This window comes from Hippocampus guttulatus, chromosome 13, assembly GCF_054856545.1.
Source record: "Hippocampus guttulatus isolate MCC_2025c chromosome 13, RoL_Hgut_1.0, whole genome shotgun sequence".
NCBI classification, from domain to species: Eukaryota; Metazoa; Chordata; class Actinopteri; order Syngnathiformes; family Syngnathidae; genus Hippocampus; species Hippocampus guttulatus.
Window position 1 is genome coordinate 1,943,146 of NC_141273.1, and position 15,633 is coordinate 1,958,778.

At 42.0% G+C, this 15,633-nt stretch overlaps 1 protein-coding gene across 3 annotated transcripts in view; it reads right to left on the minus strand.

Annotated features, from left to right (window-relative positions):
- Positions 1 to 15,633, minus strand: part of ralgapa1 (Ral GTPase activating protein catalytic subunit alpha 1) — an 81,101-nt gene that overhangs the window by 47,301 nt on the left and 18,167 nt on the right. For 2 of the 3 annotated variants that reach the window (XM_086126592.1, XM_086126591.1), the window contains exons 19-34: positions 12,134 to 13,948; positions 9,076 to 9,200; positions 8,731 to 8,965; positions 7,062 to 7,229; positions 6,724 to 6,894; positions 6,422 to 6,615; positions 6,255 to 6,353; positions 5,786 to 5,941; positions 5,538 to 5,666; positions 4,996 to 5,121; positions 4,444 to 4,502; positions 4,106 to 4,214; positions 1,752 to 1,862; positions 1,570 to 1,638; positions 1,339 to 1,476; positions 1,034 to 1,217 (exon numbers count right to left, since the gene is read on the minus strand). In XM_086126592.1, coding sequence (XP_085982718.1) covers positions 1,034 to 1,217; positions 1,339 to 1,476; positions 1,570 to 1,638; positions 1,752 to 1,862; positions 4,106 to 4,214; positions 4,444 to 4,502; positions 4,996 to 5,121; positions 5,538 to 5,666; positions 5,786 to 5,941; positions 6,255 to 6,353; positions 6,422 to 6,615; positions 6,724 to 6,894; positions 7,062 to 7,229; positions 8,731 to 8,965; positions 9,076 to 9,200; positions 12,134 to 13,948 — 3,888 coding nt within the window. The remainder of the gene's footprint in view (positions 1 to 1,033; positions 1,218 to 1,338; positions 1,477 to 1,569; positions 1,639 to 1,751; positions 1,863 to 4,105; positions 4,215 to 4,443; positions 4,503 to 4,995; positions 5,122 to 5,537; positions 5,667 to 5,785; positions 5,942 to 6,254; positions 6,354 to 6,421; positions 6,616 to 6,723; positions 6,895 to 7,061; positions 7,230 to 8,730; positions 8,966 to 9,075; positions 9,201 to 12,133; positions 13,949 to 15,633) is intronic. The other variant, XM_086126593.1, reaches the window with a different exon arrangement.

Genomic DNA, 15,633 nt, shown 5'->3' on the forward strand with positions numbered 1-15,633 from the left:
TGATAAAAGTCATTCAGTACTTTCAGCACCGCCTCTTGCCATCATTCCGTATTGACAGAGCTGTAGTTACCTTCCTAACATCCGTTTAATTGACAGATGTGTGTTAGTAGTGCAGATATGTATTGACCAGACATGAAAATGCTCAATGTAAACACAATCAGAAGGCCATATACGAATGGAATTTCATTCAGATTCACGTGGGTGGTATACTCCATTTGCCAATCTGAAGGAGCATCAAATAAAAAGTTCAATGAAAATCAACAAATAACACAGACAACCACATTTAATAGTGGGGAAAGAAATGAAGAGAGACCCAAGTATTAGCAGTGAAGACAAAGAATAGTGGATGCATGATCTCACGGGTTGCTGCAGTCATTAGAGTAGTAACTTTGTCCTGCTGGAAACACAGCAGGGGAACATCTACACTTTAACCCGGGACACTCAAAGGGGTTCGCAGATAGACATGGACACCGTTTCTATTTTTCATAATTGGCACTGCCATGGTGACAGTGGGTCAGATGGTCCAAGCTGTGTGAGTCAGCACATCACTTCAAGATTTAGACAAAATGCAATCCATGTTTCTGATACTACAGTGCAGATTTGTGTCACTTGAATGAAATATAAAGCTTTTGACAGAATTACTGTAAACAATCAGCTAGAAACACACATTCGGAGGGCATAGATTAAAACAAAACGTTCAAATAACTTCAAGTGGCGAATCACTGAACCTAAAGCAGTCATAGAATCACATCTCGTTTTGACATCAAAACACACAGCCGCATCATGCTAAATCAATCTTCTTTTTTTTTTTTAGCTTTTCGCCACAAATGCTAATTACTAATCAAAAACACACCCAAAGTGGAGTTTTCCTCAATTCACACATCTCAGAACATTTTTGCCCATTCCTCCTTTTTAATCAACAGCTTCGCCCAATCCAAGAGAACAACGGGGTCCTCACTTTTCTACATCACAAAGTCAGTAAACCCCGTCATAACTATTCAAACAAATACATAGCTGCAGCTGAATAAAATACCTTCAGTGACTGGCTGGAGTTTGCTGGAGCGCTCAGACTCTGGACTATGCAGCGGTTCAGGTTCTCTAAGGCTCTCTAATGGCAAAAATGGATCGTAGTCTGTACTCGACAGATCTGACAGCTGCAGTGGGTAATACTTGAGGCTGCTGAAAGACTGGGCTCCATACACACAGCCATGCAAAACCTGGAGACAATTGTAAGAAAAAAAAACAGAAAGAAGAAAATTGTGAGAAAAACCCTACATAACTTTTACTTTGATAAAAATATTTTGAAGATGCATGACATCATATTAGCCAAAAACATACCTTATAAATGCAGCTGAGCAGAGTCTTTGGCGGCTGGTCCTTATCTGGGGGGCTGCGAGTTTGAACAGGTTGAAGCAGAGTCTTTGGAGGGAGAGCCATCACCCAGTCCAACAGACACAACAGCAGGGACACAACTAGCTGCAGCAAAAATGTTTGTTATGTTACTTTCAAAGAAATGAACCATTGGGTGGAAATGATTGTACATTGTGTGTGTGTGTGTGTTCATGCTACCCTCTTATCCAGCTCATGAGGCGAGGACTCTGTAGTCGGCAGCAAGTGTGTTATGGTGGCAATCAAAATCTTGAAGGGAATAAAACCAGCGCAATGTGGATTCAATCCAAAATAGAGGAATGACTTAGCGGTACATTGCATTGAAGAAAATTGTTATGCAAATGATAATGAAATGGTCTCACCTCTACTATCTTCTTTGGAGTGTCAATGGGAAATTTATGAAGATGATCCACGTAACTGATCAAAAGGTGAAGAATGTCCGATGCCACCAGAGCAACATTCTTATTGGGGTACTGGGAAAAACAGGTTCATGTGAACATAACGGTCTTATTACTAAACCACCAAGATATGATACATACGCAATTCATGAGTCAGTGAGACAATGGTTCCGTTTAAGAAGTGTATTCAGGTTCATCGGCCTGAAGTCAAAATATTGTGTTGAAAACTTCTATTAGTGACCAGGGGAGAGCATCTACATCGAGGCTCTAAATAGGACTATCATTTACAAAGGAAAATTCCCTCCAGATCAAAGGATGTACTCGGCTGAGAAATGAAGCAAGTGGCACTGCATGGAAATATGAAAATCCCTCAAGGTTTATGTGTGTGATAGTGTGTGCATGTCACAGAGCCCACGGCTGGGCAGGACTGGCTGATGGTGGGAAGGCAAAAGTGGACAAGATGTGTGTGTGAGATAGCGTAAGTGTGTTTGTAACAAAGCTTGCAGCGTGCCCCCTGGATGGGCCTCCTATCTGAAGGAGGACCAAACATATTGACAGTCCAGGGTTTGCTCCCAGGAGTAAGTGAATGCGAGTGTGTTCGGCAGCACTGGCTCCCGTCGACTGTTGGCTGCCGATACCTAAGCTAGGGATTCCAAGGTGGAAAAGGTATGTGTGTGTGTTTGAGTCCACTTGGCTATGGATGACAGGGTGCAATTTGGACGTCTCTCTGATGCACAGGCCTCCTAGTCTAGTGGCCTGAAACAGTCTCGTCTCAGATGGTCTAGTCTCGACAGACCAACTGAGGCAAGCTCACCAACCAACACCAAAAACCTTGTCCAGAAACATTTTCCATCATACCTTGGCTCCCTGTAGCCTACCATGTTAAATCCAGACAACCCAGCTGTTCTGTGTGCAGCCAGAGCTTTGGTGCAATTCAATGACCTTCACTTTGATTTTCATTCATTACAATATGCAGCCCATTGCCACACTTGAAATCCAATTACTTGATCTGTAACCAATCATTAAAACAACCAATGCCCATTGCAAGCAACTGCAAGATGGTTTTATATCAAGTATCAAGTACAACTTTATTGTCAAATGTGTAACATACAGCACAGATGAAATTCCCTCCCTCTTAAACAGACAAAAAGAGGAGCCGCTGTGGGTGCCCGCGCCGCCATCAAAAGAACACTTAACTTATATGTCATTTCACAAACACATACAGTCCTAGGGAAAATTATTTTGATATGGATTTATTTCTCTACACCAGATCAGACTAAAAACAGTGTGTGCGTGTATGTGTGTGTGTGTATATATATATATATATATATATATATATATATATATATGACAAAATATATATATATACACACACACAGAGAGAGAGAGAGAGAGATTTTTTTCCCCCCCCATCTTTTAATCCGCTTATCCTCACTAGGGTCGCGGGGCATGCTGGAAACTATCCCAGCCTTCATCGGGCAGTAGGCAGGGTTGAACCGTTTACCAAAATGGAAAAATAAAAGACTGCTGTATTTCATGTACCGGTACTTGTTAATTTGCAAACAATGTTTTGCATCTAAGAGGACAAGGAAGAGAAGGGTACCATTTTTATTCTGCACGGTGGATGGTTTCGCTGATGCCCTGAATGTTAAAAATAAATTCTTGAACTTGCACCTCTATCCGGATCCTCGCCGAAATGTAATAGGATGTACCCCATTAGCCCTTTATACAATTTTCTGAAGAGTACGAATTAAATAACAATGTTACAGCAAAGTGCTACACAGTATATATCTATATTCATGAATTCATGAAAGACGTGTACGTTCCTTTTGTTAATAATTAAGGGCACTGTCTTAATAGAAGAAAGCAGGGTACAGTAATCCCTCGTTTATCGCGGTTAACGGGGACCAAAACCACCCGCGATAAACGAAAATCCGCGAAGTAGCGTCCAATTAACATAAACAGGTTTAAAAAAAATGTTTTTTTTAAAGTCCGCAAACGGTCCGCGAGAAGCTGCAAAACAACAGCGAGTCACATAGAGCAACATATACTGTACTGTACTCCATGTATATGTAAAAAAAAAACCAAAAAAAACTTTTTTTTCAATACGTTTGAAAAAAATCCGCGATGCACTGAACCCGCGCGAACCGCAAAGTAGCGAGGGATCACTGTAGATGCAATCGTGATGTGGCTAAGATTTTTCGTGTCAAAGTTGGCCTGCTATCATGTATTTTTACTAGATATCTTTAATTTTACAGTATTGACCAAATTTGTGGTTGGTAGTCAAAGAAAAAAAAAAAAAGCAAATGACCACTGACCTTTAGAGTAACACAGATGACATTCAGAGCATCATTAATTTGTGGATGTTGAGTCCCATGAGCCAGCTCTTCAGATAACCAGATCCCCAGACAGCACAAAGCTACACACCTAACAGATCCAAAGAAAACATTCTGATCTGCGCACATAGGCCAATGCATATGTGTGAGATGACAAAATGTGCTGCGATTTGCACTTTTTAAAACAATTCAAAGTAATGTTTTTTTTCCCTATGTTTTAGAAACACACCATTTCACAAAGCACCTTATTGTTAGTTTGTCTTCAAGGTCCTGCTAACACCAAACTAGCATTAGAAAAATCCTTGCATGTGTGTATGTACCTAGCAGGAGCAGAGGGTTCGTCCCTGGCAGAGGTCAGTATTGTTTTGATAATGTGCTCCTGAAAAACAAAGCAAGACAGAAACATGCATTTAGTCAGGATCAGCTGATGTCTATCCATGAGTAAGGTACCATGACAAATTGAGAAACAGCTTTAAAGAACAACTTCATGAGATATTAATATTGCATACACAAACAAATGCTTCATGTCCCTCTGAGCTAATGGCTGCTTAGTGATTCAAAACATTTCTGCCTCGTCCGAAAGCAAGCCTGGGATGTTGCCGCGCATGGCAATAACTATTTCCACAGCAACAACAATAAAAACATTACTGCCATTGGCTGTTTTTGACTGTGGCAAGAATGACTGATGTGACATTAATCTATTAATGCGACAGCAGTGGAGAGAACATGCTTTGTACAAGGTTTGCATTGACTTCGGCAGGCTTCAAAATGACATTTTTATGATGTATTTTCTGCTTAGTTTTGCATAACGGTTCGGATGAATCTACTTTGTTGACCAGCATCGAGGGCATCACTGATGACCTGTTGTTTACCTTGACATCAGGGAACTTTCTAAGTGCCACATCAGCTGTGGTGGGGTGAAGGGCGGGGAGCTCCCCGTAGAGGTTTGGCAAACACACAAGGGATCCAAGAAGGATCTGCGCTTCGACTCTTGGAGCCTAGAACAGGAAGAAGACACAAATTATACGGAAACCTCCTATGGCTAATTTTGAGGGATTTTTTTTTCCTAAAAAGTACACTATTGGTCATTGGTGTTATTTTTACAAAGTACCGACCAATCAAAAACTATTGAGAATGACTTGCCGTGTTTGCCAATGCAATCAATGTTTTGCTCAAAGAACATGACATTTTATAGGTTTACTGAAAAAGTGATGAGTTTTGGAGATTCGAGGAATCCGTCAACACCAGCAAGAATACTGGAGTACCTTATCTTGAGACATGTCTTTTAACAAACATGGATGACGCCGTGAGATTTGTCGTGTTGGGTGTAAACGCAGATACCTCGTCACTATACGATACCGTGTACAACACTAGCTTGTCAAACTTTATTGTGTGTGAGTTTCAGTTTTAGTACATTTAACGATGAGCAAGACGTGACTCGAGAAGCTGCAATGATGAAGTCGAGAATCAACATGGTGGCTCCAGGTAGACCGATACTGAAGAACCGTGGACTGCAGTGCTTGATGATGGTGTTCACAATGTCCTACGGTGAGAAAAATAAATCACACGCATAGAGCTGCAGTCATGGCATATTCACATTCGTGCACGTCCATGTCAAGAATTCCAAATATTAATTAGTGCTGGTTAAAATGTTGGAGGTACCTGGTCTTGGTGCAGCAGTCCTTGGTGCATGATATTGTAGAAGTGAGTCAGAAAGTCAGTGTTTGGGGACACATCTTGCCGTCTCTTCATAATTCTGCAGATCAGCTTATAGGCATGAAGCTTTCCCTGTTTGTAACGCTCAGTCAGCATGGTGGCCTGGGTGAAAAGGCACACAAATCATCAAAGGGTGTGAGCTACAGGAGCAGATTAAGATAAGAATAAGAAAACCTTTTTTTCGTCTCACAATTGAGAAATTCCCAATTTACAGCAGCAGTTATGAAAGGAAGAAAGTAGAAGAACAAAAAGTATAGGAGCTGCCGTAAAGGCAGCCACTCTCGCGGTGCCATCTTGAAGTCATAATAACATAATAAACAAATAACATCTATTTCCTGATTGATTCGCTAAACTTATACAACTGGTCATTGGAGCGAATATTAAGGGCCGGTGGTAACTTTTCAGTCCTATTTACCTTAAAAAGCCACGGAGTGAGGATTCTAAGCGGCGGGATCAGAACAGGAGGCGGTGGAGATGACTGGTTATCATGAGAAATGCCCAAATTATCTCTGATCTGAAAATAATGAACTGAATTAGGAGTTGAGCCATTTCAGCATGCGACTTTAGCGTCTCTTTCCGTACCTTCGCAAGGTTTTGCCACAGTTCACACAGGTAGTCAAACACCTGAGCGTGGATCTCTGGGTCTTTGATGCTATTCACATCTCCCAAGATACCCAGCATTCTCCGCCACATGACTGTGGCAACATCTGCATGCCATCCAGTCAGGGAGCCACCTGCCATGACGCTACAGTCCTCACCAGGGAACTCAGTGGTTTCTACGAAGAATCAACGAGCCAATCAATCATCAACCTCACTTTTACTTGACAAAACTAAGAGAAAAAAAATATGAATATATTTCTGAAAAAGTGTGCTAGTATTTTTACCAAGATCATCAGGAGTCTGCAGCACTGAGTTGTGGAGTTTTTGATCCAGCTGCAAGTGAGTGTGTGAGTGAGAGGGTGTGCGAGCAATGTGCTCTGCTGTCAGTGTAGCTGGGGAAGGCGTCTGGGACCGAGAGCCCCCGAGAGAATGCATGGGAGATGCACTCTCGGAACCTTGACATGAAACCCCCCCCCCGCCCCCCAAACAAACACATTAGTTTAGAACCAATGCGCTGAAACTATGTTTTAAAGAATACACAACAAATAATAGAAGCGTGAAGAATGATATAAACGCCTCAGATGTATATTTTAAAGGGATGACCACAATTGAATGTACAAACCAGTGACAGTGACTGTGTGGCTAAGGCTACTGGTCTCAGAGTCAATATGAAGTGTAGTCAAACTTGCAACTTCATGTTCATCACATGCAACACCACCTCCCAGACTGTCCTGGTCCATTGAGCTTCCTCGATCTCCACCGCCGCAGGGTTCGGAGTTAAATGCAAAACCTATACAAAGGGAAAGTGGAATATACACACACACGAACATTCTAGCTTTCAAGCTACAGAAAGAAAAGTGTGTTGAAAGAGTCAAAAGCAGTACAAATTTGAAACCCAATACGAAAATACCTAGAATGCATTTTTTTGGTGAAAAATAATGAGGTTAGCAGAAATCCAGCAAAACTATTGGATATTGCGAGTGATGTGATCTCCAGTTGTTGTATATGACTTTGCGCTGATGGTTGGCATGTAATTTATGAACAAGATAAAATATAGACTCGAACATGAGTTTGACCCGTCAGATTTGAATGATTCAACACTCAGAATGTGACCACAGAATGGTGGCTGTACTCTAGGTCTACCTTTTTTTTGTATCATTTATATAACTTCATTGCCCATTCACAAAAAGACATAGTGGGACCTCTCCTTACGAACGTCTCTTCACGCGAAATTTTCAAGTTACAAAACGCCTCAACAGAATAATATTGCCTCATGTTACGAAAGAAATTTCAAGATACGAAAGGTAAAAATACAGTATGGGCTGCTATTCACATCTCCTAGTTTCCTGAACGCAAAATAGCTGCTCTGCCACTCGCTATTACCTGCCATCTTCCTGGCATCCCATTGCCGAAGAGGGACTTATTTAAAATCGCATATTCGGTTTGAATTCATCTCTCCTTTTATTATTTATAATTTTATCTGTGGTTTTATTGTTCTTGTTTTGATTGTAAAGTGTCCTTGAGTGTGTTGAAAGGCGCTTATAAATGAAATGTATTATTATTATTATTATTATTCAACCGAATGTGTCTATGCGTGTAGTTGGATAGATGTGTGTCTATGCAGCGTCCTCATCATTAGCCCCTCGGGCCATGAGGTATTCAGATAGTTTTACATAAATGTGAATCACCGAAGAAAAAGTGTTCGTCAGTCGGGCAATCGCTCACGCTGCTGATGTTTGCCTTGGACATTTTGAAAGGATTGTTAAAAGCCGACAAAAGCAAACGTCCTTGGATCAGTTCTTTACAAAACGCCAGGCAAAAACCACTTCTGAGAGGGAACCTGGACTCAAAACGGCAAAAAACAATGAGGACGCAGTTAAAAGTTAAATGACTATCATTTTCATTCTTGACTCTATTCTTTGTTTTTAACATTATGCACAACTCTCATTGTGCAATAATCTAATCATAACATGTATTTGTTCCATATTTTGATGCTTTAGAAAATATTTGTCAGAATTTTTTTGGGGGCGGGCTTGGAACGGATTAGGCCATTTACATGGAAAACCCGTCTTGACTTCCAAAATTTTCTAGTGAAGAAATTTCTTCCAGAACCAATTAATTTCGTAGTAAAGGTAGCACTGAACGATGTAACACCCTTCTCGGTACTGTATTACCAAACAAGGACAGAAATTGTGAAGCTGTGTTTTTAGGTAACTGTGGGGTGCTTTATGACTGCTAATTCATTTTCAAATAATTGTCAAATGTTAAAAGTAAACAAAGTTTTCACTCACTATCAAACTTGCACGCGGGGTATTGAAAAGCATTAAATGAGTCAGATTGGCTGTCAGAACTGACAACATCTGAGCCACTGGCACTGGCAGGAGATGTCCACTCTGAAGGAACCCCTGGATCATCAATTGGTCTGAGGTCATCTGGGGGTCGAGATCCAGGACTTTGGCCGGCCTCTAGTAGCTCCGGCAGGTCCTGTGGAACTTCGAGACTACCTGGGCTGCTGCCACGGCGCTCCTGTACATAGAAGAAAAAGAGTCGTGACAACTTAAGCAATTGAACTTTGGTGCTTAACCTTGACTAAAAACAAACATGTGACATTTATGCGTGCGCTTTTGGATACTGACCACTGTTCCTTTAGCTCTAAGTCTTTCCTGGATGAACTCATCCATGAGATCAGAGAAATTAGGATTGCTGTTTCCAACATCGGTGGAGACTGGACGTGCCTTCTGTAGCACCTCCTCTTTGTTGGCTACACACAAATGGAGAGAGAGAAATTTACCTAAAGCATGGAGCCATCATTTATCTGGCACACATCCTGTTTAGTTAACGTTAACACTGAGTAAACGACGACTAAGATAATTATGTAGCCGATATTGACTGTGACAATAATACAAGCATGGTAACATAACCGGTATGTTGTGGAGGAGAAATAATGCAATTGTTACACTGATATTACACTTCAATAAAAATGGGGAAATATGCAGAAAGCAAGCTAGGGTGTCAGAGTAACCCTAATGTATATGTATGGGAAGCCCTCGAGTAAGTGAATTACCAATTGTTAAAAAAACAATACAAAAGCCACAACACAGCAGGCAAACCCACCAAAGAAGCAATGCAGTTAATACACACCACCATGCACAAAGAACAAGTTTACATTGTGACGCTACCAGAAAAAAATCAAATAAAAATATGGCAGCATATTGTCAAGTTTGGTTTTGTTCCAATGATGCATACATAGTTTATGATAGCAGAGCCATCGTGCATTCACTAATTGTGGTGAAATGAAAATCCAAATGACAGATAGGGGTCATTAATTAACACGGGTGGGCAAAGTTCCGTGCTTCAGCGCCACATTTGATTTTTCAAACAGACATATGGTCCGCGTATGGAATGGTGATGATCTGTCTTCAGAATATTTGGTTTATTTTAAACACTGGGCGATTTATGGTCAACAGTAACATTTGGCCAATTAAAATATAACATTTACCATTGCATTTATTTTATTCAATAATTAGATATTTCTAATTAATTTAACCATAAACATGTTAACTGAGATAAATGAATTAAAAACAATTAGAATTAATAAATTTTAGAAGATCAATCCAATACAGCAGTTTGCAGCAGCTTAGTACTGACAACCAACCACACAGTCACCCTGGACAGGCACACAATGAACGCGAGAGGTCCTTTTCCAATGTGGCCCTCCTGTGGAATGATCCAGAGAGGTCAATCATTTTACAGAACGCAGCAGCTAACGTAGCACTTACTTTCCAGAGAGTAGTGTTATCTGAAGCATTTAAAATTCATTAAATGATCTCCCCATTAATTTTGCTTGGATAACTATGGCTAGTGTAGTTCAGTCAAGAATTCTAAACAACAAAGTTGATGAGAATCAAAGCATCAACAGCAACTGGGAGTTTAGTATCTTGATAAATGATGAATCCAGAGTTGCCAATCCGCATATCCACCATGTGAGCAAAATTGTTGATGGAATTATCAGGCACCGAGAAGTAGTAAGTGGCATATTGCAAGTGTCCGCGCCATTTTGTGGGAGTTTTGAAAGCCATTCATCAAGGCCAATTGTTAGGTCACATTTTATCGATGCTGTAGTTCATCACAAAGTGTTTGATGGGATTGAGGTATGTCACTCAAAGTCACCCAAGCGTGCCTTCATGGACAGAAATATTTAATGTGCCCCCACAGTTTTTGTCCCTATAGTGTCCCTACTTTGTAAATGTGAGCCATAGCCTGTGGGTAACGTATTTTGATAGTAGCCAACTAAATTTAAATATTAGTTTGGAAAATGGATGGAGTGTAGAGTCATGCCAATGTTTAGTGCAATGATGCTTACAGTTAGTACAGGTGCCTTAAGAACTCATGGAACTATCAAAAGTCACAGATTGAACACAATTCAAACAAACCGCCATACAAACAACCACAGTGAAAACCTGTAACCATTGTAAATAGCACAGGCACCTTACGCTGTCTTTTCTATGCTATTGCTATTTATTTATTGTATTTATTCTACAAATATATTGCAAATGCTTTATTTTATATTGCACTTCTATTGAACTGTGTACAGTTCTTTTCTGAAACATTTATTTTGTGCAATGAAACACTTTATCCCCAGTGCAAATTTCCCCAGTGTGGGACGAATAAAGGTTATCTTATCTTATCTTACAGCAAATCAAGAAAATACTGTATATGTCAACTAGGTCTATATATCAAAACCTTCATTTAATAAAAAATAATAATAAATAAAATAATGGGAACTTACTGTGGCATCATGCACATGAGACACCAGACAAATGGATAAATAGATGACTGGAATATTTCTTTTGGCACAAATCGGCAAAGAAAACATGTGAGACAGAGTAAATGTGTGAGTCGCAGTGACATGAATGAGTCACCACGTACAAGTATACCTAATTGTTTCGAAAATTATATCGATAGATAGATAGCTTTTGGATCCATTTACATTTCTGCGTGCCACAAATTGAGGATGCCATTAGTCACGCGAGAGATTTACGTTGCATTCTCGCGGTTCAGGAGGGAACTACAAAAGTATGTCGGGACAGTTGCTCAGTATAATGAAAGCAAATATCATTTCACCCTACTGTAACTTATAAAACATAAAACCAAAAACAAAAATGTCACCGAAATATGTTGTAAAAAGGTGAACACAATGCAACAATTGGAAGACCTATAATGGGGTTGTGTTGGGAAAAAAAAGTGGACTGTTGTTTCCTTCTGTGGAGCTGAGGCAGTCCTGGAAGGAGGTGAGGTAGGCACAAGGTCACATGCAATTTTATGGCGAGCGGGGGGAGGAGACTGGGGAAGAAAGGAGGACATCAAAATTCCACAACCCTTAGGAGGACAGCAAGAGGAGAGGCCCTCTGAGATAGCGGGACAGGTGGAAAGTTATGGGAGGAGGGGTCTTCAGTAGGTGGCAGGCTGAAGGAGGGGCTCACGTTCAAGAAGAAAAAAAAAACACTTTCAGTCCAGTAGCAAGATGATGAGTTTCAGCCAAAATGAATGTCATTCCATCATAACAAACCAGTTAAACAGCCACAAAGGAAAAAATGGTTGTTGATGTTTGTGTTTTGTGAGTATTTGTCTTTTCCACTGGTGTTGGACTGTTGTTGTGCCCACTGTGAGCACTTTGTCCACTGCGATCCTCACCTGCCGTGGTAGACTTTCGTCCAAAGTAGCCCAGGACATGGGAGTAGAGGTCTCTTAGTGAAGCATCACCCATTGCAGCCCGCCCTTGCCGCTGTGGCGACGAACCTTGGGATGACCCCTGACCTCGCGGGCGGGGCTTGGCGGACAAAGCATGAACCACAGTCTTATACACCCCGCCAAGAAGAGCCCCTTGGTGGTGTTTGGAGACAGAGCTGCCGGGTTCCTGGGAGCGAGAGCGGGAAGCCCGAGAACGCAAGGCCGACCGTCCCAAACGGCCTCGCACGCCTGATGGCGCACCGGAACTGCTTGTTATGGCCTCGTAGTGGGTCTCGTGCACTAAATTGGATCCTGCGCATGATCCTGGATGCTGAGGTTTGTCCTTGTCCCCTGCTCCAGTGCCAGTCCTGTTTTCCTGATCAACGCCCGATGTACCGTGGGCCCTAGTGACATCTGCTGGCAGTCTCTCATGGCCCCCTACTTTGTGACCAACAGCAGCCACAGAGGCAAACTTACCTGTACTGCCTGCGCCCTGCTTCCCCCCTGCTCCTGTCCCAGCTCCTGGCCTCTCACCAGCAGTGTGGCTGTGAGTGTGAAAGTGACTGAGCCGACGCAGCCTGGCTTTCCAGTGGGCCTCTTTATTCTCAAGGGGGTTGTGGAACTGGACTGACTCAGTGGAAGGTCTGAAGCTCACATGGACAGCACCAGAGTGATGCTTTTTGGTGTTACGGGACATCTTGGGCTTGGCTGAGTCGGACGCTTGGGGAGTTTCAATTGCTTCGCTGGTAGATTCGACTGCGTAAGGGTCTGGTCTCGTTAAGTAGTGCCTTTTGATTGTGGCTGTGTCTTTTTCAGCATTTTTGTCTCCTCCTATTTCCCTCCAATAATCACCTTTTCCTTCCCATTCTCCTCCTCCTGTTGCGTTTCCTCCACCTACTTCCCCTTTGCCTTTCTCATCACTGCTCCCTTTCGCACCAAGCGAGGGCCACTGACACTGCATTTCAAGGCACTCGTAGATGCTGCGCTGTTCTGCCTCAATCTCCTCTGCCGAGTCAACACTACTGTCTCGAATTGAATTACTTACCTGCCTATCTTCCTTAGAAATCTGCCTGTCAACCACCTTTTGTGTCTCTCGTATACAATCTGTTTCCCCTGTCGTCATAACAGTTTTCACTGGTACAGAAGATCGAATGTCGTTTTCAAAGGCAAGACTCGCTGCCAATCTTGCCGCTTCATTTCGCTCAGTTGCTTTGTTAGTGAAATAGTCCCTAATTGAGGAGAATAAATCATCCTCATTTGGTACAGCGCCTACTTCGTTCTCCTCGACATCAATCTCCTTATCGGCAGAAAATGTAAAGGCGGAATCCCAGTCGCTTACCCAATCGGAACTTGAACCTCGGCTTTGACAGCCAATATGATCACACTCACTCACATCATTTAGTCCCTCTGAGGTTGAGGAAACAACACCATTGGGGAATGTAAGGGGGGTAGGACAGGACGAGCGGAAAGGACATGGGAGTGGTTGAGCCGCATCGCTATTGCTTGCAACTAAGCTAGTATCAGTGGGGTGATGGGGGTTTGGGATGGTACTGGGATCCCCTTGTGGGTCTTCACCTTTGACCCGTTCGGCGATAAAAGGCTCCATGATGTCAGAGGCACTGCTGCTCCTTGCAAGCGATGAAGGGGCCGGGTTATCCGGGTCACAAGGCCCTCCCTGGAACACCTCCGAACAGGAGGTCGGAGGGGTCTCATCGCTCTGGGAAGAGTGGCGCATCCGAGATGGGCGGGATGACAGCGTGATTGGCGGGTCCTCGAGGTCTGGTAAATAGGCAGATAATGATATATTGGTACTACATTCAGAAATAAACACATACAAAAGAGAACAACACACACCTCTCAAAACATGACAAACATGTTTTTACACACACGCACACACACACACACACACACACATTTTTGACTGTTGTCCTTGACAATCATAAATTTTTGAATATGTATTATGACGTGGATCCCGATAACCCCCGCCACACACACACACACACACACACACACACACACACACACACACACACACACACCCACACACACACACACACACACACACAAGATGGGATTGGCAAGGTCTTCTCTGACTTTTCGTGTGTGACACATTCCAAGCCCTCTCTCCCTTGCAATAGGTGAATTGTAACGAAATAGAGGGTGCCTTATAACATAAAATGAAAAGAAAAATTGGGGGGGGGGGGGGATTTACACCTCCATAAGCCATTATCACCAACCTCCACAAGGTTCCCCACCCTTCTAAACATTTGTTACACTCAATAAATGAAACTTTTAAATTGCAAACTGAAGAATAAATACCGAGCTGCAGGTTATTGTAAGCGGAGCATGCGCTGCACAAATTTCTCCCCCCAAAGTAATTTAAAATTAAAATAAACAAATATTTATTGACTGGCCCGCCTTAGAAGTGAGAAAGATCCGAAGAAAACCTGCAAAATGGTGTGGTACCAACTGCTACAGATGAAGTAATGGTCACAAATGAAAATCTGTGATAAAGTGAATCCGCAATAACGGAACAGCAAAGTAGCGAGGGACCAATGTCCATGCCACATGACCTGTCATTGAATTTAATTGAATATCTGAGCATACAGATACTTTTACTCTAAGTTACTGTTTCAAAAAAAGAAAAACGACAACAATAAAGCGTGAGGGATTACATCATGTGATTTTATTTAAGGTCACATGATCCAAAAGGTTAATTTCATGGTCAAATTATAGGTCAAAAGGTCAAGTTACTAAAAATTGCACCAATGCAAGAATTCTTGTTCAATTCCCTTTCCAGCAATACCAGTTTTGGGAAGATTGACGCAGTAGTTCTTGAAATATGAGGGGTCAAAGGAAGGTGGCCACGCCCCTTTATGGTGAAAATGTAAAAATTAGACGGGCCGTTGCGCCTAAAGCTCTGCTCCGAGCGAGTGACCTAAAATTTGAGATTTAGTATTGTGCCACTCCTATCAAATGGTACACCAAGTTTAATTAAAATCATAATCTTGGTGAAACCCACTGGGTGATTTGGCATGGATGTACATGTTTTTTAATTTGTTGCACGTTTTTGCTGTAGTGATGTGCTGTTTGGCAGTAATAATTATGTTTTTGATGATTTAAAACTGGCCGAAAACACATGAAACAGACATGAAAATGATTTTTTTTTTTCGGGGACATGTCACCAACCCTTTTGAAACTGGGAGCTAGTGCTAGCGAAATCTACAAAAGTTGGGAGAAATATCTAACAGCCAAAGCCCTTCAAAAAAAGTCTTTTGGAGACAAAGATTGGTGACATCCCATGATCAAAACCCCTAACCGGACAAGGGGAAAAGTTGAGAAGTGACCACTGATAAGGTCTAAACGTGCAAAAACTAACTTTGCACACATCACGCATGGCAAAAAATTTATGTCAGGGGTTGATTGTGTTCACCCATCCAGACATTGTCTGAACGACTTTATCA